The sequence below is a fragment of the Stegodyphus dumicola genome, chromosome 4 (genome assembly GCF_044657685.1).
Source record: "Stegodyphus dumicola isolate Sdum_Otavi_A_Nest chromosome 4, ASM4465768v1".
Taxonomy (NCBI): domain Eukaryota; kingdom Metazoa; phylum Arthropoda; class Arachnida; order Araneae; family Eresidae; genus Stegodyphus; species Stegodyphus dumicola.
The window spans coordinates 180,999,922-181,025,507 of record NC_140771.1 but is presented as its reverse complement, the minus strand read 5'-3'; the positions used below and the strand labels follow the sequence as shown (position 1 = coordinate 181,025,507).

Below are 25,586 nucleotides of genomic sequence, written 5' to 3'. Positions count from 1 at the left end.
CATAAAAATATATCAGAGATATAAAAACACTAACTTTTCTTCTTTCTTACAAAATTAGGCAAATAAAAATAAAAGATTAATAAAAGTTAATCATTTTGAATTTATTTCCTTTAAAACACAAAACGAATAAACATCCCTACTGAATTATTTCGTATAAAAAAAATAATAACAAATTCTTTTCATTTAGTACAGCCAGACAGGGAAAAAAAAAAAAAAAAAAAAACCAGAGTGGCGCCAATAAATATAAACACCTCTAATTAACTTTGGTTTTCATGACAGCTACTTCCGTTGGCAACCACATGGCCAACGCAAATACTACGTAAATCGATAGGCGCAGGTTTAAATCAGAACACTATTAGAACATTTCTTTACTGCTCAAAGTTTTAATTTTTATACAATAAATAAAAATTTAACATTCTACTTATCAGAAAAAACACATCATATTAAAATACAGCACTGGTGTGCTTTCATGAGAAAACCAAAGTAACAAGTTTTTAATATATTCAACAACTTATTTCTTTCACAAGAACTTAACATAAATTTTCTTCTAATGACTTAGAAATGAAAATTGCAATATTGCACTGATGTGCTTTCACATATACACAAAATAAACAGTTCAGATTCTATCACACCAATTTATAGCGAAACGTTAAACATAAATACACTGATGTACTATTTATTTACGGGAATGGATTTTCTCCCATTATCATACAAAAATAAATAAATAAATAAATAAATAAATAAATAATATCTCGTTAGATATATAAATGCAACACTTTGATTGGTTTACAAAACTCTTATGCACTGACGTGCTATAAAATATTATGCACTACGTGTTATAATGGGAAAATGTTTTCCCGAATATACCACAAAAGGAAAATATCTTGTTAGATATATAAAACAAACACATTGAGTGTTTAAACTCGTATGCACTGACGTGCTACTTCTGCTTTGGGAATTGATTTCCCGAATAAGTAATAAATAACTATATTATACACTTAAGACCTGGAAATGAATATTGTGGAGAACACATACCTGGTCTCTTGTCACACAGATCTCGGTGGAACCTCCAATTTTTTTATTTTTTTATTTTTATTTTTTTTTTTTTTTTTCGTCTGTGACGTCGTGGATGCTTCAGTATCAACACTGGTAGTGGTGATGCATCCCTTTTTATTCACACAACATATCACAGATACAACATTTAATTAATACATTTAGAAAACTATAGTAGATATCCGAGCTGGTGACACGATCAGAGACGTTAACGAAGATGGCACTCGTCATCACTCGACGAACAGTCTCCACTTCTCAGCTCGCTGGCGGAGCTTCCCAAAACTCTTTCTCTCACTGACAGGCGTCTGACCAGAAGTCTCTTCTCTTTACGCATGCGTATTACTCAGTTAAGTCGTTGCCATTCACAGTTCTTTAAAATAGGTATTAAAAATGAATTATTATAGTACTCGTAGTGTGAGGAGTTTGCTAACGACGTTCTCTCTAGTCAAGAGTATCATAGGTCTTTCTAGTAGAGAGTTCAGGAGCGTTCTTTACAGTACCAAACGTAATACCTACCCCCTTACCTAGCGTTTATTTTCGCAATCGTTGGATGTAGTCATATACTTCCAGAGAGAGTTTTAAATGACGAAAATACTCATCTTTTGGCAAAGTCAAATTAAAATAATAATCAATTTTCGACAAATAGTGAAATTTAACGGCATGTATAGTAAAAGTTTATACATGTAGTTAGTCTAAGGCTGCTATCATATGTCGGTTTGTTTCGAAAGAATGACTGTTTGGAACAATTTTTCTTCTTTGTCACAACAAAGTCGTTTAGTGTCGTCAAATTTCTTTTCATAATAAATTTACCTAAACAAATAAATTAATTTGGTTTTTCTCTTCTTAATAGGAAATCAGAAAAAGAAAGTCAGAGGTAACACGAAGTAGTAAAATCTGCCTTTTTCATATTTTGCATGCAAACGCAATTTTTAAGTATGTTATAAATGATATCACAATTAAAAATGTCTGCCTGTTCTTATTTCAATAAGGAAACTTTGTCTTTTCTTTCTATTTTCTCCACCGTTCGTGGTTTGCTTATGCTTCAGTGTTATAAAAATCGAAGCAAAGAATTCTTTGGGTTCGCTAAAAAGTTCTTTGGTGGACTGCAGCCTGAAACGTGTTAAAACTAACATTTGTCATCAGTTGCATGTTTATTAAAACTCTTGGTAGTGACTTGAGTTTTGAACTTATGCTTTAATTGTGGATATTCTTAGGACTATTTGAATGCCTCTAGTGCATCTTTATCGTCTGCCCTTTCAATGGAGTTTTTACATTATATTGAGGCAAATCTGAAATGTTATGTTTTATCACGAAGGCACACTAGGAAGGGGGAATACCTTATACGTGTAAAAAGTTATTTAATCATACAATATAACTATTTAATAAAACTTTGTTCTCAAATCTTCACAAGGACTTGTAAAAGATAAATAAGAAAATATTTGGAAATTCAATGATTTGCAGTGACCCTAATATTCAAAGTGTTCAAAAGGTTATCGATAAGGTACTTCACGAAAAACAGTTTATGAAAACACGAACACATCACAGCCATCCGTAAATAACTTCCGTCAAAACTGAAAATTTTGTAGTCAAAATTTACTTTGGATGCACGAAAAGGAACATTAAAGGATTCAAAATGAAGATACTCATGTAAACTTTCCGAAATGAAATGTATAGTACACTGGTGTGCAAAAATTAAGGATGAGGCGGTTTTTTCAATATAACTTTGTACAAAAGCTTTCCAAATCAACACATTTAATACCGTAAGATCCCCAATACGTAAGGACATGAGTAATGTAAGCAACACTTACTAAAAGAGAAATCAGAGGGATAAAAAGAAGCTTTATTGAAAAAGTAGCATGGAGCGCAATGCGACTGAAGGCCGAAACATCTCTGTGATGGGTGTCCAGCAAGAAACATCCGGTCTTTAATAGGGGATATGATCTCCCCTGACTGCTAGGCAGGTTTCACATCGTCTGCCCATGCTGAGAATGAGGGTGTCAATGAGTTGTTTAGGCATTTCTGCCCATTCGTCTTGCAGCGTCAATCGAAGCTCCGGAATCGTTACTGGTGGTAAGGTACGAGCTTCCAAGCGTCTGCCTAGAAAATCCCATACGTGCTCGATGGGATTGAGATCCGGAGATCGTGCCGGCCAATCCACACGTTCAATATCCTCACTCTCTAAGAGCTGTTCGGCAGCTACTGTGCGATGACATGGTGCATTGTCGTCCATGAAAAGGAACTGCGGACCCATAGCGCCTCTAAAAAGACGCACATATGGAAGAAGAATCTCGTTACAATAACGGGTCCCGTTGACTGAACCTGCGTCGAAGATGTGAAGGTCTGTACGACTACCAAGCATGATGCCTCTCCAAACGAGAACACCGCCACCTCCATACCTGTCCCTTTCAATGATGTTCGAGGGATGATTGCGGCTTCCCCGCTCTCTCCAGATGAGTATGCGATGAGAATCGCTACTCAGACTGAATCTGCTCTCATCTGTAAAGAGTACTCGTCCCCATTCATTGACTCTCCAATTCCGGTGTTCCCGGCACCACAGAGAACGCCTTCTCCGATGGGCAGGCGTTAGAGGTACACACCGTACAGGGCGTCGTGCAAACAGACCACCACCGTGCAGTCTTCTGGCCACGGTAAAACGCGATATCGGTCGTCCAGTCGCCTGTGTCGTGTGTCTAGAGATTTCTCCCGCTGTCTTCCGCCTATTTCTTCTGGCCTGTAAGGCAATATACCGGTCATCTGCGGGTGTGGTTCCTCGTGGACGACCACTACTAAACTCCCGGATAGCTGTTCCTGTAGTTTGAAATTGTCTCCAAAGTCGTGAAACGATGCTGTGAGCAATTCCGAACTCTGCAGCCACACTTGTCACACTGCGGCCTTCCTCCAACTTCCCAATGATTCGACCTCGGGTAAAAGCATCCAGATGTCGTCTAACAGATTGATTATTCGCCATTTCTCGCTGAGGCAGCAACTCGGTGCGATTTTAACTGCTATACGGCGTGCAATCTCTTTCCCAGAAATACTGATCTTACACCGACAACATGCTTTATACTACTCAGACATTGACCCATTACGTCTACCTGCATATCTGCGCATGTGCTACCGTACATCACCTTACTTAATCTCCTGATTGGTCTTCTCTGCCTCTTCGTTCAGCTGATATGCTAATTTTTCGACTTCGTCCTTAATTTTTGCACACCAGTGCATTTCAGGAAATATTCACTTTTTATGAAATATTCACTTAACTTCTAACTCGTTTGTAATTTTGTTAAATAATATGTAATGAGCGTATGTGAGATACGAAATGTATTCATATGCCAAAAAATGACAAACATTTAACTATCTGGCAATGAATCAAATTTCATTGGAAATGTAATGGCATGAAAAGTAGAAAAAATATATGTCTGTATGGAAAATCTTGATGGTAATTTCTGTGTTTTTTTCCTAATAAATAAAATAAAAAAAAAAAAAAAAAACAGTTAAAGGCTCTTAGGTTAGTAATGAACTACTAAATTCGGTCAGTTATCATCAGGAACGCAGTAAGAAGTTCTCCGTACTGATAAAAATATTACTTAAATTCTCTAGTTTCGTGACTTGCCTCAGACATTGGCAGGACCATCAGCTGTCTGAGCAGTACAAGATAACTATGCGTTTAATAGGTTACTTCAAAGCTATTGAAGAAATAACGTTTGAGGAAAAAATATGGACATTTTCAAGAAAAATATTCTCTTCTGTTCTTTCGGTACGATAATTATAAACAAAATGCAAAAATTAAGTAACTGCGTAGATAAATCTGAGAACAATGTAAATTAACATGAAATGTTTTCTTAAAGTCTGTGTGAATGGAAAACAGTGATCATAATAAATTTGAAAAAAAAAAAATCATAGTACATATACGGTGCATCAGAATTTTGCTACTGTTCTATGACTTCATGGAAATCAGCAAAAAAAGTCATTTATCACATTAGCTTGCTTACGGTGTGTTCTCTTGTTTTAATCATTTTGCTTTTGAGTTGTATTATTTCTGAAGTTGTAATATTTCTGAATCTTCAAACCACAAAATCTCTCTGATTTATCAACTTCTGCCTAAATGTACAATACAGCCATCAAAACGGGAGATTTTAGTATAAGTAAATAAATGTACTACAGACAAAATAAAATTAACAATATTTCATTATTTTCCATTGCCATGAAACTAGTCAACGTTCTAATTCCTGACTTATCACATTCGGAACATTTTCAGAAAAAAGTATTCATTTCTTGTTCATGTTTTGCATACTCAGATACTAATTTTGTTGGAAATATTATTCCATTTTATATTTCACTGTTGCAGTCTGGCTTGGGAATTTTTTTTTCCATGGATATTCTTTCCTATATGTCCGCGACTGTTCTAATTAATTACATTAATAACAAGTGAAAATCTCTAGTTATACAGGAATTATCGTGAATGTTTGCTTAATAGCTTAATCTGAAATGAAAAATGCAACCCATGTGCAAAAATAGAGCAAGTTTATCTTTAAAAGTTCTCCATGAATACATCTTTTTCTCGGACCTTACATGCTTTTCTGTATTTATGACTCAAGTTCATTGTGTACCTATCTTTTATCTAATTTGTGAAGTATTCCTGTATGAATACTTGCATTTGAATTTGTTTAACTGATTTTAAAGTACATATGTATTTTGATCAATGCTTGGGGAAATGAAGAACTGTGGCACCGAATAGTTCAAAGCATTCCAAACTGCATTTTTTCTTAAGAATACAGCCGTTTAAAAGAAAAATGTATTTCGTACTTTGTGAAATGTATTTTATTTACTTATTATTTTCATGCTCATGATAAATAAAAATGTTATACATGTGCGCAGGATTGTGTGGCTCCAATGTTCAATTAAAATAATGCTTTTTTGAAAGTGTGGTCTTTCTTATGATAAGTCATACTAAACTGCGTTAAAATTTTTAATGCAGTTTAGCATTAGATCACTATATGGAGTTTCTGTCGGTATTACCTATTATGTATGATTATTTGTGTGTAATTTTATTGCCTATCTATGAGAAGTTAAATGTCAAAAAAGCTGTAACAGTTCATTACTAAGCAATGTCAGTTTGAAATTTCTATCTTAAGATGACTGTGTTAGATCTTTTAAGTTAATTACTATGTTGGATCATTATTTGGACCTCTACTCAATATTTCGTGTAATGTATTATAAAGAAGTAGGAGTTATTTGTAAGGTATGATAAATTAAATTTCGTTCTCAAAAGGCTGTAAGAATTCAGTGCTAAATAAATTATTGTCAATGTGAAATATAGGTATCTTTCAGTTAAGTTACAATGAATACGTTAAAAAGCTGAGACTCGGCAAAAATTAATGATCATACTTAGGGGTTGAAAAAAAATATTCCAAGTTGGGAAAAAGGCGACAAAGTTTCCTTTCCATGGCTGAATATTAATTTCATGTGTATTATAGACTATGAGTTCTCCTTCACAAATGTGACTGTAATTCAAATTTAAAATAATGCATTACAATGTGGATATACTTCTCTGTTAATTAAAAATAATTCGATATCTTCTGTACCTTGTTAAGAGAGTAAGTCTGTGATAAGTTCAAATATAGTAGTGCTTAATGGAGTTCTGCGGTAAATAGTGGAATCATACACTGACTACCAATAAGTATTTGGACACCTATGCAAATGACGATATCTGCGGTCCTAACATACGTCACGGACTCCGCCGGTATATATCGTGTAAGAAACAGCATCGGCTTTAGCCGCATGCAAGATGCCTCGCAGTTCGGAGCTTTCTGATTTCGAGAAAGGTATAATTATCGGGTATCATAAATGGGGCCGATCCTTAAGGGACATATCTAGCGATCTGAAGTACCCAAAATCGACAGTGGCCTATGTGATTAAGAAGTGGAAGGTAAGCGGTGATTGCCGGAATGTGCCCCGAGTCGGCAGACCAACGAAACTAGGAGATAGAGACCGACGAGTGCTGTCCAGAGAAATTCGGAAGAACCGCACCCAACCGATGGCCCTGATCCGCGAGAAGTTTCAACAGGCATCCGGGAGTATTGTTTCAATGAATACCATCCGTAAGGAAGCACATCTGCTTGGGTTTCATGGTCGTGCTGCTGCCCATAAGCCTTTGATCACAAAGTCCAACCGCGCTGCTCGGCTAATGTGGTGCAAAGCACATCGAAATTGGACCGTAGATCAGTGGAAACGGGTTCTTTGGAGTGACGAATCAAGGTTCACCCTTTACCGTTCGGATGGCAGGGTCTGGGTCTGGAGTCTACCTGGAGAACGTCTCCTGCCAGAATGCATTGTGCCAACAGTCAAGTTCGGAGGAAGTGGAATTATGGTCTGGGGTTGTTTCTCCTAGTATGGGCTGGGACCATTGGTCCCCATTCATGGTAAGCTCAACTCCGATGCCTACTGCACCATTTTGGATGACAATGTGCTTCCTACGTTTTGGCAGTTTTACGGGTTGGACTCCTGTTACTTTCAGGACGACAATGCCAGTTGTCATGTTTCGACGTTAACCAAGGCTTGGTATGGTGCCAATGGAGTTCATCGAATGGACTGGCCTGCCCAGAGTCCAGACCTGAACCCTATCGAGAATCTCTGGGACGAGTTGCATCGCCGAATTCAGGGGTGCACTACCCGTGCGAAATCGGAGAAGAAACTTCTATGTCTTCTCCAAGCCGAGTGAAAGAAAATACCACTAGCTGTCATACAAAGACTTGTGGAAAGTATGCCCTGGAGTTCCACGCTGTAATTACCTTTTGTGGAGGCTCTACCAACTATTGATTTTGAATAAAGTTAGTTTTTCTTTTCTATCACAGGTGTTCAAATACTTATTTGTAGTCAGTGTATTAAGAATCCAGGTGACGTTTTCACATGAAGGAAAATCAAGGTTTCAGTGTATGTTTGGTGATTTAAGAAGGATGTGTGCAAGAAAATCCAAGATATTTTTGTAAAATATTTCAAAGAGTTAACAAAATTTGTGTTAATAGTATAAATGAATCTTACTGCTGAATAAAAAGGAGTGTTCTGAATATATACGTATAAATGTCTGTAGAGTAAAATAATAAGAAATAAAATACTATTGGTACACATCGAAACTTAACTGGGTAGAAATGTCCCATGTATTAGTTTGAGTGGACTTCATACCATGAAAATTTATTACTCCGTATAAGATTTGTTCAAAGTCAGTAAGTAGGTCTTGCAATAACGAAATTTGTGTAAGTCTGTATTTAATTTCTGGGGGAAAAGGAATCAGAACTACTGCATTAATATGTTTTATAAGTTAAATATAAGAGTAAATGTTTAAATGGAAAGTGTAAAAATTACATTTGTCAGACATAGTTTAGTGAATCCTTTGACGAAAGGAAAGACGTGAAAAAGAGAATCCGCGAAGTTTTGTTTAGTTGGTAATACAGTCATTAATAATTAGTACAATACATTAGAAGAGAAAATTCTAAGTATCTCCAACTTAGTAGTATGAAAAGTAAGAAATGTAGTATTCCAGTTAAACTATATAGAATGAACAATGTGCGTATTGGTTTAAAGTTACAGAAAATATTATCTGTCCAGAGAAGTTATATACATGTAAATTCCAGCTTAAAATTTCGTAGACAGAGAAATGTACGTAAGTTTACTGTTGGAGAAATGGAAATGTTGTATTTAAAACAAAGGGGAAAAATTAAGGGTAAAATAAAAATGTAACAATTTTTTTTAAAAGGAAAGGGAAAGAAAATTTAAATTTACTTTAGAATGTAAAATTCATAAGGGGAAAAATAAAAAGAAAAACTGCATTTGTATAAAAAAAAACTGAAAAAATTAAACTTATTAAAATAAATATTACTTTTGTAAAAAAAATAAAGTTAGAAATGTAGTAATAACTTTTTTTTAAATAAAAAACGAAAAGGAAAAATTAAAGTAAAAATACGAAAAGGAATAAATCTGGGTGAACAAAAACTTTTGCTTTCCAAAAGTTTTCATTTCAGATTCCACATTAATTAGCAACGTTAATGTTTCTCAGAAATGTAATCTCAGAAAAAGAAAATGTAAATTTACTTTTGTAGAAATAAACGTTAAAATTAAAAATAAAATTATGTTTCGAAAAGAAAAACATATTAAATGAAAAATTAATAAATTAACTTTAGTAAGAATGAGTGGAAAAAAAAGAAAACAATTAAAAATATCCTAATAATAAAAAAAAAAAATGAAACTGTGGGAAAATCTTACATTTAAAACATCAAAGAACAGAGTGATTTAGAAAGCCAAAAGAAATCCTAGTCCGTTTCAATACATAAACATGCTCATTCGTGGTTACAAAAACGATTATTATTAGCAAGAATCTGATTGGCCATCAAGATTATATTCGTTCGCCGTCGTGAAAAAACAAATGTGTGACGCGGTTTTCATGTCAAGGCAGGTTGGCGCATGCGCAGACTTTCAGCCTCATGACTTCAATGGTGCAAATACTTGGACCTTGGTTCATGTGCAAATAAGTCAAACAGGAGGATTTCAAATAACTGGATTCAAGAAATAAAGCATAGCCGTGTGGTTAAAACTCAGTCTGCTGTGGGTTCGAATCCCGTCCATGGGGGTTATTTTTAAAATTCAGGGAAAATAATATTAATTCATTAAAATTAATTATTAAAGATAATAATTAAAATAATGATGTACTAAATAATTAAAATACTAATAAAAAGAGTAAATAGTTAAAATTAATCACGTGTTAAATAATTAAAAATAATAAATTAAAATTGATGGGATCTCAAACACGTATGTTCTAGAGCTCGTTGCCATAAGCATAAAATATAGGGTCTTTGCCACAGAATAAAAACGAAACTATATATGACGTCATTCCGCCTACATCACAGCCAACTCTATAATGGCCTTGAAGCGTAAAAGTCACGTGATCAAGATGGTCGATGTATTTTTGTGGTAGTGTGTGGTTGTGAACTCGTGGTCTTGGATTTTTTGGATGTATATTTTGCTATTAAGTGATTTTAAATCACTTATGCTAAGGTAAATAATATTTTTATCTATACTTCGTTTTATACTTCTTTAATTTTTAGATTTATTTGGGAAAATTTGTAGCTGTTCTCAATCCTATTCAAGTATTTCGTTTTAACATAACATCGAATACATTAGTTTGGACGTTTCGCGTAGTGTTGTTTTGAATATTTGTTTGGAATAGTACATTAGGAATTCCTTATTTTGATTATTGCTTTCTAATGGCATATTTGACATTCTGTTCCAATAAAATAAACTTTATCACCACAAACATTTCAGGCATTAATAACAACTATAGATGCATTCATTCAATTGATTCCATGTTTGTTTCAAAACTATGAAGCTGAATACATATTGTTAGGAAAATTTCACACTGATGTTCCTGAATCACGTTTTGAAATGTATCGGCAAATGTCAGGTTCAGATTATTAAATAAATGTCCTACAATTATTAGAAAATGAGAAGAAGCTTCGTTTTATAATTTCATCATCAAATATGAATGTCTCTTTTACCAGATTATGATAAGGATTCTATCTTTACTTTTGCGAATATTAATTGATTATTAAAATTTACTAATTAATGATTTTATTATAGAAAATGTTTTTTCTAATATTTTAGCAGTGCTAGTTTATGTTTCAGGTTATGATGCCATGAAAAAATTAAGGGTGATAAAATGCAATATTTGCCAGGACTTGTTGCAAAGTACTCATTCAGTAGATACAGCCGATGATATTTTTGGTTTTCTTAAAAAATTAGATAAGGGGGAAATAAAAAATTTTCCATCTGAAGTTACTCTATTAAAATCTTCAATTGTCTATTTCTTATTTGGTGAAATTCTTAAAAACATGGAAAACGCATTTCTTATGTCAGGAAAGCAAATGGATATTTTATATAAGTTATCTTACATACGGTTAGTACACTATACAGTTACTTTAATTTAACAGATTCTTGCACTTGTGGAATGACTTTACAAACTCGGTTAGAAAATATGTTTGATAACTTGTAAAATAATGTTAAATAATTATACAAAATATAAAAATGACAAAATTAATATAAAATGTTCATATAAAAATGTTAAAAAATTTAATTAATTTCAGTTAATAACTCAATTGTTTATTTTGATTTATGCTTTGTTTCTGCATAGATTATGTATAATATGTAGCATGTATGTATATGGTACAGCTCCAAGTTTTATGAATTTAATTTTAATAGTGGTATAGGCCTGTAATTTGGGGAAATCACTTTAAAAAAAAACCAAGCCTAATCACTTATCTCTTGGATGCTTTGGAAAAAGTGATTCAACATAAAATTGGAACTGGTACAAATAGATGGCTATCCTTTTTTATGAATGCAATTAGCATTTAGCTCTTTGAAATTATCTTGAAAGATCTATTTATTGTATAACGTGCATGTAATTTCATCTTTATATTCAAATTTTCTAGCGTTTAAGGAATTTTAATTCATTTTCCTGTTTTGATAAAATTGAGATATGCAGATTTTATTAGTGAAGAGTGAAGAGAGATGACTATGGGTATTTGACTTTTAAAAATTTATATAGCTGATGCGATGGTAGCGGCATGAAGTTTTACAAAATAATTCTTCCCTTAATATTTATTTTACTAGTATGAAAATCTAAAATTTGCATCCATAAATCTATTGAATTCCCCCCTTATGTGGATTTTATATTATTTTGGCAATAAATTTGATTCAGATTACATAAATGAATTTCATTTTTATCAAAATTACATAAATAAAGTTCGCATGCGGTGATTCTCAATGATATTTTTAGTTACATAAACGAAGTACAAATTGTTTAAAAAATTATTGAAGATATGCATTTTTACCGCCTGTAAAAATATTGCACTATGAAAAATTTAATGTTAATCATACGACCTACTCACGTTTATTAATTTTACTTATATTTATTTTAATACAAACTACTATTTTCGGTAAAGTTTAACTCCGGTATTATGGTAAAGAGGAAGAAATCGACTATTTCTATCACGTGACCTTCCGAAACTGATTTCGCTTCAAGGCCATGATACAGTCGGCTGTGGCCTACATCATCCAGCCCGTCTATGCCACATCCGGTTGTCACGTGTTCCAAGATGGCGGAGACCACGCCCCTTTTCCTGTGACATCACTTCCGTCAGCTGGTTACCTGCGCTTTCTACTTTAGGCTGTTCTGCAAGAGCGTGGCGAAATTTGGTTTGGTTCTCAGATTATTAACCATTCTCAAGCAATCAAGATTCTCTTTACCAGTTACATTCTCATTTTACCAGTAAAAAATTATTTTTAATTTCTGCTATATATTGAAAGATCCCCCCACACTCACAAAAATTAAAAAAGGGATTGCATAGTTTTTAATTAAAAATTATTACTTTTGCTGAGCAGCGTTATGAATGGAACTCTGAAGATATCTGCCTCCCGGATAACAGCGTTGCTACAGCGAAGTGGGCGATAGTGACATTGATCCGGACTGCGTCGAGTAAATACTTAAGAATTGCCAGAAAATTCCCAGTGGGATACTGATATTGAGAAATTAGAACCCTCTGTTATTTAACCTGCATTATCATTATTCTCGCGCAATTGCTGTGTGTGTTTTCTTGAGCTCTGATTTCCAGCTTTTTTTTGCGGTAATTAATGTGTGTAAACTATTTATTGTGTATAATTTTATTTGTGTAAGTGCTCTGCTTTATATTTGTGCAATTTATTTCAAGTTGAAAGAAGTATTGTTAATATTGTGGCTCTTGCAAGATTTCGGCATAGTTAAGCCTAGCTTGACGATTTGTTTACTTCTTTGAGTAGTGCTACGAAGTAAAGGAATCCCAGGATGGACGAAGAAGACGATGAAGCGTTTTATAGTGCGCTTAAATGTTGCTATGATAAACTTGAAACGGCTATTGAGTCAAAGTGTAATATGAACCAGAATATTCGTGAAGAGGCAAGGCATGCAATGTGTGAGTTAAAGTGTTTGATTACTAAGAATTTTGAACGTATTAAGTCGTTGGGTTACCGTGAAGCTTGTAGGGAAAGTAATCTTAAAGACATTTTCGTAAAATCAACGTATGCTAGTGCTGTGCTGCCATCTCCTGTGGACAATGTGAAACAAAGACCTAGTTATGCTAGTGTGGTGGCGCCATCTGATGTTACAAGGATTAATGAAAAGTCCTTGATTTCTTCGGATTGCTGTTTAATTGTAGACTCTGAAAACTGCTCTTCTGACGATGTTAAGAAAGTTATTAAACTAAAAATTAATCCATTAGAAGCTAAGTTAGGTGTATATACTTTAAAAAATATTGGAAAAGATAAAGTCTTGGTTAAGTGTTTGACAGAAAATGATCGGAATCTACTTCAAGCCGAGATTAATGAAAAGTCTCCGGAATTAAACACGTCCTTGCCAAAAAAGAGAAATCCTATTTTACTTGTAAAAAATGTGCCAAATGAAATACCTAATGAAGATCTTCTGAAAGTGATTTTTGAACAAAATCCCGAAGTTGTTGAATCTGATGAAAACAGAAGTATATGTAGAGTTCGTTTTACTTTAAAAACCTTCCAGTTCACGAGGCACGTTGTGATTGAAACGCACTCCATGGTTCGTAAACGTATTCTGAATCAAGCCAGGTTGAAAATTAATTGGAGTACATGTGAAATTGACGATTTTATTATCATCAATAGATGTTTTAAGTGTCTTGGGTACAACCATCGTGCTGATGAATGTCGTGAGCGAACAGCCTGTTTTAACTGTTCTGGAGAATACAGGGCAAAGGATTGTTTGAATAGGAATGCTGTAGCTTGTATAAATTGCATCCGCTTCAATCATAAAACAAATAACAGCTATAAAAAAGTGAATGTTAATCACAAACCCTTTTCAGAATGCTGTCCTAGTCATGAATTTATGAGAACATTCAATCTCGAATTGATTATGGCTAGATTGGCTAGACGCGTTCTAAAGTGTGTGCAGTTAAATCTTCATAAATCCAAATCTGCGACACAACAGCTAATTTTAAATATGGAAGCTGATGATATTGACTGTTCAGGAACCTCATTATTACAAGAATTTTCTTCCAGGATATCCTGGCACTTATAGACTTTATTCTTATAGACACTTATAGACTAATTCTGACAATGTAAAGGCGGCAATCATCCTTCGATCACGTGATTTATCAACATTTCTTGATTATTAAAATACGGATTATAATATGGTCACCTTGGATATTACTGTTGGCTCAACTGTGCTCACTCTTTTTTCATACTATTTTGAACCCTCAAGAAACATTGACTTAGATCTTCATAAAATTAGTCAAGTCTTTTTGTCCAAAAATCTTAATCGACTGGTTTGGTGTATGGACTCTAATGGCAAATCTGAATTATGGTTTAGTCCCTATTCAGATTCTCGTGGAGATAAACTGAGTGAATTTATTTCTGCCAACAACCTATTTTTGTTATTAATGAAGATTATGGACCTACGTTTCAGGCAACTCAGGGTTCTAGTTATATTGATGTTACTGTTATTGGTTCAGATCTTCTCCAGGATGTTTCGAGTTGGCGGCTGTCTGAAAAAGAAGAAGGTCATGTATGAAAGCATTGTGGAGTCGTGGAATCACGAATTCATTAATTCAAATAAAGGGAGTTTAACTAGGAGATTTTTCCCTTCTATTAAAATGAGATTGTCATGTCATCATTTCTTCACAAATTACAAATTAACCCAGTTTCTTACTGGACATGGGAATTTTAAAAGTTATTTGAACAGATTTAAGTTGAGTCCTGAGTCTGTCTGTGACTGTGGCCTCGGCGGCGAGGAGAATGTTGAGCATGTGCTTCTTCTATGTCCCAAATATGAGAGCGAAAGAAAAGTCTTGAAACTGGGACTGAAAAAATCTAATATTAACTGGCCTCCAGAGTTTTACCAATTTATTTCCGAGAGAAGTGCTTTTGACACTTTTTGTCAATTCATTGTAAAACTTTGTAATCATCCTTAATTTTATTTCAGTTTTCTCTTCTGTTTATTTTGTATTGTGTTTCATACTTACTTCTGTAAGCCTCATGTGATACTATGTGGTGCATGGGGAATTTGTTGTGTTTCTTTTAATTAAAAAAAAATAATAATAAATATCATTATTGTAATGCAGTTTGTAAGTCATTTTGAATTCCGAAACTTCAGTAAAATATTTTCTAAAAACTCACTTGTTATAAAAGGTTATTTAACTTGTTTATAGATTAAACTTAAAAACGCATTAATAAATGAACAAAAGCTTAATAAATGGTAATCTAATTTGCTTAGAAAAAACTGCAAGCAATTCAGGTAATTTGAGTCCTGAGTAATGTCCTGATAATTGGAATTCTATTGAACTGAATATCATAATTAAATATTTATTTCTTTTATTATAAATTATTATTTGAAGTTAATCTTCTGTTTACAATTACTTTGTTGTCAGTTTTAATTATGACTGTCTTGAGAAAATTTCTCTGACCGTACTCGTATTTAACGATCTCTTACTTTTTGAATTTAGTGCTCGGGATAAAAGTCCTGCAAATAATCTGTGCCCGCCAATAACAAAATTGCTTTGCTGATGATACTTTTGCTGCAAAGCGAAATGAGAAAGACTTACTTCTAGTGCGCGTGATTGGTCATGCTAATTACAACTTTCCGGCTGTAGTTCATGAGAAAAGCCTGTGTTCATTTTCTGTAGCAGCTGTCGTCAAAATGTATAGATAGTTTGATAATCGAAGAGTTGAACAAATAAGTAGTCTTCTCATCTTTCCAGTAAGTTGCTGAAACAGAAGAGACTTAACAGCTGTTCGCTGATGTGTTTGCTCTGTACTTGCACTAAGACCTTGAATAATTACCGGCCATAAAAGAAAAATTGTCATCAGTCTTTTTCTGGTTATTCGGAGGATACTCTAGATATACATTTGTCGTATGCTTAAGTCTTGAAATCCTGCTTCCCGTTTCGATATCTTCCCTTTGCTAATTATTAAAGTATAATCTCCTAATGGTTTACTTTTCCATTCTGCTGTAAGGAAAATTTTTATTTTTGTAATGTCTCTGTCTCTCTTTTTCTATGTGTGTGTATGTATGTATAGGAAGATAATTGTCAGAAAAAATATTTATTCATCGTTACTGACGAGCTTAGAAGGGGGGGGGAATAATGGATGATGAAACAAAAACAAAATAATTGGGAAAACCGGGGGGGGGTGTTAAACTGCAGCTGGTTTGTTAGGCAATTCCACATATTCAGCCGCTTTTTTAAATTTATTTCTGAGTGAATAAAAATTTTTAAAAATAATAATAATAAAAGTGTAACAATGGCAACATGGAATTACAAAATCTAGAATAGGTAGATTCAGCTATACAAAATATTAACCAAAAGTTGGCATATAAATATTTTATTTGTAACAAAGAAAAGTGTCCTGCTGTTTGAATCTTATTTCAAATGGGTCAAAAAGTTACGTAAAAATTTCAAAAACTGCCATTAACAAAATTTTGTCAACATAGCGACAATCCAGATAATCTGACATACATTTTCCTTCCAGCTTACAGCACGTTTTCATATCTGTGGCTGCAAATATTGCGAGCGCGCAGCACTTAGTGCACGCTGCTCTCAGATTGCGACCAATTACGACATGCATACTTTGCAGCTGTTTTGTTGTCATACTCCGTTGCCTACCAACCACCGAATTGTTAAATCGCTATGCCTTAGTTGTTCAAATCCCGGCAAACGGGCTTGCTGTATGGGAATTTTTGTAATTTGCTCTGTGTATAACCCAGATACAAGCAAGTATCCCTTAGAAAGTGCTCTACGAAAACATTCGCCTCTTGAGGCCAATAGTCCTTACGTGTTTTGCTGTAACCCAATCCAATCTACATACTCGATCACCCTTAAAAATTTCGTGTCGATTGTCGTCGGGGAGACAGATATCTTTCATAATGAATGTACTAGCTTCAGTGCCATCTAATTCCTTGATGTGTTAATATTATCTTTTATGATAATAACAGCCAAACATTAGCGTTGCTAATTAATGTGGAATCTGAAATGAAGCAATCGTTAAACCATTTACAGACCTTACTGACTGAACGATATCTGCAGATTTTTTTTTTTTTTTTTTTTTTTTTGTAGAAAGTGATTCAAACTCTGTGTTCGTTTTCTATCTTGGTTACAGAATTTTCAAGATACTTGAGGAAAAAATTTGTGTTAATCCGTAGTTATTGATAATAAGTTTTTACACTTAAATCTTCCCTTGTTCTTAAAAGGTTACTATTTTATTCGAAGTTTCTGCTGGGCCTTTTCTTTGAGGTAACTATTTTCAAAAGTAGTCCAGGTAAATCAAGGAATACCTAATGATTATTTCAGAGATTTTCTTCCAATGTATGAATGTTGGGCTCTTTTTGCTTCCACCCTCACCATCTTTGGAATGGCCTATCACGCAATTCTGTACTTCCGTTCGACACTTTTTAATAATTTCTGATTTTTGATTCCGTGCGTGAAATGCTTTCAATAGTCATTTTCCACGAGTATCAAATTAATTCATCGATATTACTTCAATTCTTGTGATATGTCACAGTTTACCTCTGCTGCCGATCAAGCGCGTAACGTTATCTTCTACAAGTCGTGCTAGTATTTTCCTCGATTAAACTGCATTCTTGCGTTGTAATTCGTAATCCTCTTTTTCGTTAATTTTTATTACTAATACTAGGTACATATACATCATAATTCTGAGTAAAAATATTTGCGGTGAATGCTACATAGGTTCAAAACCGAGTTCGAAACGTTACGGAGGTTATAATTTTGAATTAATGGCGAGTGTACAGAATGGTAAACGAAATTAGATAACAAGTTCTTGGATTAAAAGTTTACAAATACCGACTAGATAAAATTCATTCCGTTAGTAAACATTGTTCTCCTTGCCCACTGTTGAAAATGAATGGAAACAGAGTTTGCCAAATGTTTTATCATTGCTAATGATGTATATAATTGTTCTGAAAGATGTAGTAATGGAAATTCTGTTAATAGTTCTGTTCATCTGGTAATGAAATAATAACAAATATAATTATTTACAGTTTATTAATAATTATAATTAAATCTAGTATATATGGCAGCAGCGAAATCGAGATCTATTTTTGCAAGCAGAAAAAGACCGGGAGAGTTTTTTTTAAAAAAAAAAATGGGGGGGGGAAACTTTCGGTAGTTGAGATGACTAACATTATTATTGGGGGGCCTGTAAAATATTAACTTTTGTGTATTTTTATCTATTTTAATATTATATTAAAAAGTGTTTATTATTTTAATTATATTAAAAGTGTTTATTATTTTAAGTTTAAATCTGAAATGCAGATCTGTATAAATTAGCAAAACAAAACATTCAAATTTTTTCTTTTCATGATCTGCATTTTTAAGGGGTTCACTAAATTAAAAAAAAAAAAAAAAAATTAATAAATGAATAAAAACAATCCTGGTAACGGAAAATACTATACTATAATCGTAATAGCCAGAATTATAAGATGTGGACTTAATATTCGACATTTCTTGAATTTTTTTGTTCACAAACAAGCATTTGTTGGTTTCGCGAATGACTCATTGGCCATATGAAATACTTTCTCTCTAATTTCTTCCACTCTTCGATTGTCTGGTTTCCTTGCATAAGACTGCTGTAATTCTAAGTTATTTGTCAAAAATTTTATTCCCACTTCAGGGTGAGGGGACTTTATCAGTTTTTATTAAATGTGAAAGAATTTTTGATGTATTCAGAATGTATTTACACCGCTAGGGCGCATTATCCAAGGATATTCTTCTCCTTTACTGCAAGACCTCCCCCCCCAATCCAAAAAAAAGGAACTATTTTTATCTATTCTAAAATACACTACAAAGTCTTTAATTCGGACTCGTCGGGACTTCGTCGATTATGGATTACGGGTTTTTCCGGATTATAGCTCATCAATTTAAATCTGGTAAGATGGCATGCAGAAATTATAAAATTAAAAATATGAAACCGTAATTTATGAAATAAAGAGCAATTATGATCTAAAGGGTATCAAAATGTACAAAAAAAAAAAAAGCTTAATGTTTATTTGTTTACTTTATTAAACGTTTCTTTCAACGCGCGCATGCGTAAAGCATACATTACGCATAGTCGAAATTAGAAAATTGCAACCAGAAAACTATTTGATGTGTATTCGTGATATTTATAATGACGAGGAATTTGATTTAAATCATATCAAAGACGGAGTACATCGAGATGAAATACTACATTTATTAAGGAATTATAAGACGAATAAAATAAAAACATCTGTCCTGAAGATGAGGATAGTGCTGACAGATCAACTTCCGCGCGCTGCGACGTTCCCTCCCCGGCAGAGCAGCGTGAAATTGATAAACAGATTTCGGAATGGTTAGAGAAACAAAGGTTATGAATTTATCAATTTTTGGCAGCAATTCCACTTTTTGTTTGATGGACATTGAAACATGTTTTCGCTTTGTAGATCCTTTGGCAGCTTCAGAATTGGAAATTCTTTCTGACATAATCGAATGTTCAAGCTTACTCTTCATAAAATTGCTCTAACAGTCTGCAAATTGAATTGTGCATTTTTTGCTTTAAAATGGGGTTTAATTATGTTGTTTTTATGTTCTGGTTAAGGTTTTCATGCCTTTAGTTAATCTGCATGCAATAGTTGTAGAATTATCAGCAATTTAAGTAAGTGGACTAGGCCTTCATGCATCTAAGTTTCTCGTCTAGTTGCTATTCTAAATTTCTTTTCACTCTTTTTTTTTTTTTTTTTAATATGTGTGTGTGTGTGTGAAATTTGTAGTAATCTATCACATAAATCGAATATTTTTTTTAAAAAATGGTGCATTCCTTTTAGAATGCTCTATATTGTATTATTACTTTTTTTTTTATTTTAGCTATTTATTTTTTAGCATATTTAAGTAATGTATTACTTTTTTCCCACAGGAATTTGCTACATTAACAAAAGAATTAAATCAGGCCCGGGAACAATTATTAGAAAAAGAAGAAGAAATACAAGAGCTCAAAGCTGAAAGAAATAATACTAGGGTAATTTTTTACATAATTTTAATATTTGTATTCAGTTTTTTAAAATTAATGTAATGTTACTTGAATGTTCATTTATGCTTTTCTCAAGCATGTTGTAAACAAATCTTTCTGCTATTTAGATTTAAGTATTGTTTTGTATAATTTAAAAAAATTTCTCTCCTGATATAGTTGCTTTTGGAACATTTGGAGTGCCTTGTGTCACGTCATGAACGTTCCTTAAGGATGACTGTGGTTAAAAGACAAGCACAGTCACCTGCTGGTGTTTCATCAGAAGTTGAAGTTCTTAAAGCCCTAAAGTCCCTTTTTGAACATCACAAAGCTTTAGATGAAAAAGTAATTAATTAATTTGTTAGCCTGTAAATAAAAATTGGTTATTAATAAAAATAAATTTGTAATTATTTTATGTTGTCTAAATGTTGTGTAGAGGTAGCTTAAAAAAATCCAGAAATGGAGGGGAATTAGTACAAAGATTTCTTTCCCCTTTGAATGGTGGGACTGTTTTGATCAAATCTCAAATTTTTTTTGCCATTTTGCCAGAATATTTACCTTCTAATTTTCTTTATTTTATAGATATCATCTTAAAAAACAATTTATTATGAAAACAAACAGTAGAATGTGTAACTGTGTAAATTTAGCAAATAAATGTTGCCTAACTACAGTTCTTTGTAAGAGGATTCAAATAGCTTTGCTTACCCCGTTTAAAATGTATTGCTGAAAGCTGTGCAGTAAAGTCTTAAGGGGGTTTTATTATTTTATTTTTCAGGGAGGGATTTTACAGTAACTTGCTATACTTTTAAACTGTATAAAGATAAAGTAATAAAATAATACAACAGATTATTGAATTTTCTTATGCTTAATATTTTGGCAGACTATATTAATTGCATGAAAATTGTCATGGCTTTCCCTGTTTGCAGTATTAACATCCTGAAAATATGTTTTATAATTCTTTATTTATCTTTAATAGAATTTAATATCCATTTTTATTACATAGAAGAGTAGTAATTAATATATAAGTTAAATAGATCTCAGTGTTTCATGATAACTTTATAATAATATATGATGGCATTTACTGAAAAATTCAAGATATGCTATTTGATTTTATATTTGTATTAATTAGTCACTAAGTTTTTACATATCTAAAAAATGGATATTCAGATTTATTTCAGCATTTGTTATCTATTTGCCATTTGTGAATCTTGATAATAAGTAAGTAAAGATTCATAGAATTGAAAAACAAACTTTGATTTTTGCTATATTGCTAGTGGAAATTGTGTATAATTTTGATTGTGATAATGACCAACCATAAATAAAAAAGGAATTTGTGTTTCATAGAGAGCATTTCAAGAGGGAATGTTGAATATGTATGCTTTCTGTCATTGTGTAATTTTTGCAAGGGGATCTCCGTGTCTGTCGTTCTTTCTTCCCCCAAGAAATCTTGAACCCTCATACTTCTAATAGAAAATTATAAACAGAATTTTCTAGCTTTTTCAAAAGTGTCTTAAATAGATTTTTTAATGGGGAAGAAACAGAAATGAGTAATATAGCTATATAAATTTAATCCAAAGTATTTGCTTTTTTTAAATGCACATGTGAAGTTAGTTTTCCATTTTACTTGACTAAATCATATACTTATTTTTACAGGTCCGGGAGCGCTTACGAGTTGCTTTAGATCGAGTAACTACCTTAGAAGAAGAACTCAGTAAGGCAAATGAAGAGGTACTATCTCTGTTTTTTAGTTTTCTTGTTTTAAATTTATACTATTTTAATGCTTACTTATTTCTACATTTTTTTTTAAACCAATAGCTTAATCAGTATAAAACCAAAGGAGTAGCTTTAGAATTAAAAGAAGAAAGGAAACCTGCTAATGGGGAAGAAGCTTCTCATATTTCAAAGGTAATTTAAGATTTCTTTTGTAAAAACTGTGAATGAAGTGCTATAAAATGTTCAAATTCTTAAAAGGCCATTGTAATTTTTTTATTTTTTTATTATTATTTTTTGTGTGTTTGTGTGTGTGTGTGTGTGTGTGTGTGTGTGTGTGCGTGCGTGCGTGCGTGCGTGCGTGTGCGTCTGTGTGTAACTCTTGTATGGGCACCTTTGAAAAAACACCTTCTAAGCCCACTGTTTACACTAATATCTTGCAGAAATGTTTTTACTTAATTTTTTACATCTTGATACAGTGTAAGAGAAGAAATTGGAAATTTAAAGTATCATTTACATTTACAAACTGAATTTAAAGTGGCTTCTGAGTGGAATCTGAATTTTTGAGCAAAAAGGCAGTTTAAGTGATTCAAATATGGTGACAAATGTATTGATCTCAAAACAGTGTCGAAATCCACTTGTGCATAGATTCTTTTTGATAGGAAGCAGTGAATAAAAAAGGCTGAGATATGTTATATTTCAATAAGCGTGTATTTCAGGATTGCTTTGCTTATTATGAAATATTGTGATACTAACCTAATAATTTATACGATAATCTGGCTTCTTAATAAATAATCACATGAGAAAATATTGATATTATTATCACTTTTTAAAATGTTATGCATGTTAAGCATGTTTCCTCTGCAGCTATCACCAAATTTACCAGCTGTAGAATGTTAACCAAAGTAGCATTTTTATTGTGCTAAACCTGCATGAGAGTATTATTGCCGGTAAAGTGTTTCAGATTCATTAGCATGATTTTGTAATTATGCTAATGAATCTTCTGCTTCTGCACATAGGTAGTTTTCCTATTGGAATGCATCACTAAAAGCGAAATAGGTAATACAGATTGCCATGCATCTCTTTGTGATCAGCCAATCAGCTTCCTCCTCACTGTCAGAAAGAGTAACAGACAATCAGTTGAGGTAAGGAGTGGTCTGTGTAACTTCTGTAGAGTATTCACACCTGAATTTGAGTTTGCGTGTTTAAGCCAGAGTGGTTGCTATAATTTTGTAAAGTGTTGAGATAACACCTCAGTTAGAAACATTTAAACCTCTGGTTCTTTCTTTCAACTATATTGGATTAATATTCATAAATATTTCTGTACATATAAGTCATGTAAATAGGCAATAAAATGGTTAAAATAATGGATGCATCTAGAGGGTCACACTTCTTGCAATCCTATCATCCACCATGTACATGTACAGATTCATAGGGTACTCATAATCAGAGGTACTTTTACGGTCAACTGAAGATGTGCAAGATATCCCATACTGCCCCCTTTAAAAAAGTGCATGGCGGACAATAATTTGATATCCTTTAGTCAATATGGTTTCTGCTGGGGTATAATATGTGTTTCATTACAATTATCTTCTGACTCATGAAGGTATTGGTGAATCTATTTGCCTTCTGGCATGGTGTAGTTGAACTGAATTAATTACAAAGTATATTGTGAAACTGATTGAACATTGCTAGCTATCTATATCTAATTTTAAATGGTTCTCAGTGTTTTCATCCTGAAGCAAGACATTAATTTCATTATACAGTGTTTGAATTTTAGCCACTAAAAATACTATGCTGTGGTTTCTTGTTCAGTTCTGAGATGATTATACTTGGTTTAATGCTCATTATAGGTCAATTAAATATATCATGAAATGGTATATCAGAGCTGACCTAAATTTACATTACATGGAGTGCATCTATTTTTTGTGGATGAAGATGCAAAGAGTCGACCAAATTTTGTATCAAGTTTGTTTATTTGTTAGCCATATTCAAGATATTCGTGGACTATAACTATGGAACAGTCATGCCATATTTCACAAAAGACTTCCCTGCACCCTTGAGAGAAAAAGAAACATTTATAGTAAGAGCGTTGTTCTTCATAAATAGTGTACTGAAATTTTGTTTCCGTTCTTACCAACATTAAATCATTTGAAAAATCATTTATTTTTTATACCTATTTTAACCCTCTGAGTGGCCAGGGCTTTTGCTAAGAAAACACAAATTTCCCGTATATATATACGGCCTTGCCGCTTAGAGGGTTAAATAAAGTAAATTTCATTTTTTATACTTGTTTATGCAACAATTTTAATATTTACAAATTATTATTAATTGCTTCATATATACAAAGCTCTAGTTTCTCATATTATTCATTTCATTTTTTTCTGTTTGCATTTAATTCTTATTAAGCATAGTAAATATTATAGTTGCTAGAAAATGTATTCATTTGTTGTCAGATCCACAAGTTGTAATGATATATATGTTTTTCGCTATTATTTCTTTACATCTCTATAAACTGAACATAATGTTTTTTAAGTATTGTTTAGACATCCTCCCAAACTTTGATATTTATATTATAGCAAAATGTATCTTTTTTAAGGTTTCCAATGGAACAGCAGAGGCTGCTGCTGAAGCAGCCCATGTTGTTGAGCTGCAAGAAACCATTGAAAAAATAAATTCTGAATTAAATACATCACGTAATAAAATTTCTGAACTTAGTGCCAAAATTAGGGAGCAAGAAGAAGGTGTGTCTGCTGCTCAAAAAGAAATTTCTAGGCTTCAGGAAGAAAATTCTAGGCTAGCTAGAGACTTAAAAGAAGTAAGATTGTCATAACAAAAACTTTATTTAAATATTTAGCAAAAAAAAAAAAAAAAAAAAGGATTTTTATATAGTTGCTTAATTATTGTTAATATGTGTAAAATATTTAACTGAAAATTTATTGCAAAGTTACTTAAATATTTTGCTTTTAAAAAAAACTGATTTCCTATTGTTAGCCATAAATTTGTGTGTAAATGAATATTTTTAGTTTATTATAATGTTCCTTTTTGGGGTTCTTTTTCGGTTTGGGTAAAGAAAAACTCACGGTTTTTCATATTTCTAGGTTGGCAGAAAGGATGCCTTGTGATGGTTTCTGTCATGGGTAAAAACTGATTTGCTTTTGTTAGCCATAGATTTGTGTGTAAATTTATATTTTTAAGGACATTGTAATGTTCCTTTTTGGGGTTCTTTTTTGGTTTGGGTAGAGAGAAACTCGCGGTTTTTCATATTTCAGGGTTGGCAGCTTTGATGCCTTGTGATGGTTTCTGTCTTGGAAATAGTGGTTGACTTTCTTCAAGTATGGACACTATTGTAAAGGTGCTTCAGTTGCCAATAAAAATGCTGATGTAGTCTGTACCTCAAAATGTTTACCTAGCCCTAATTTAAGAAAAATAAGTATAATTTTCATGAATTCCATATCTCAGATGTCTGAACCACAAGGAGAGAAAAATTTATAAAATATGGTCTTAGGTTATTTCGATTACACGAAACATATGAGGGACTATCTATCTAAAAGGAAGGGTGCCCTCCATAGAAAACTTCTTATGGAAAATTGGCTCGTTTGGGTAAAACCACGAAAAATCCCATTCAGTTAGCCCATTTCCCAGTTCTTGAACCCATGTGGAACTATTGGTGTTTACCACTCTTACTACTGAGCTGCTGGTTAGGCTACATGTAAAAAAAAAAAAAAAAAAAAAAAGACAGATTA

At 32.8% G+C, this 25,586-nt stretch overlaps 1 protein-coding gene across 5 annotated transcripts in view; it reads left to right on the top strand.

The window, feature by feature from the left end:
* Liprin-alpha (PTPRF interacting protein alpha) overlaps nt 1-25,586 on the top strand; it is a 266,258-nt gene that overhangs the window by 164,306 nt on the left and 76,366 nt on the right. For all 5 annotated transcript variants that reach the window (XM_035352632.2, XM_035352630.2, XM_035352631.2 and 2 more), the window contains exons 2-6: nt 20,041-20,142; nt 20,311-20,475; nt 21,784-21,858; nt 21,946-22,035; nt 24,440-24,658. In XM_035352632.2, coding sequence (XP_035208523.1) covers nt 20,041-20,142; nt 20,311-20,475; nt 21,784-21,858; nt 21,946-22,035; nt 24,440-24,658 — 651 coding nt within the window. The remainder of the gene's footprint in view (nt 1-20,040; nt 20,143-20,310; nt 20,476-21,783; nt 21,859-21,945; nt 22,036-24,439; nt 24,659-25,586) is intronic.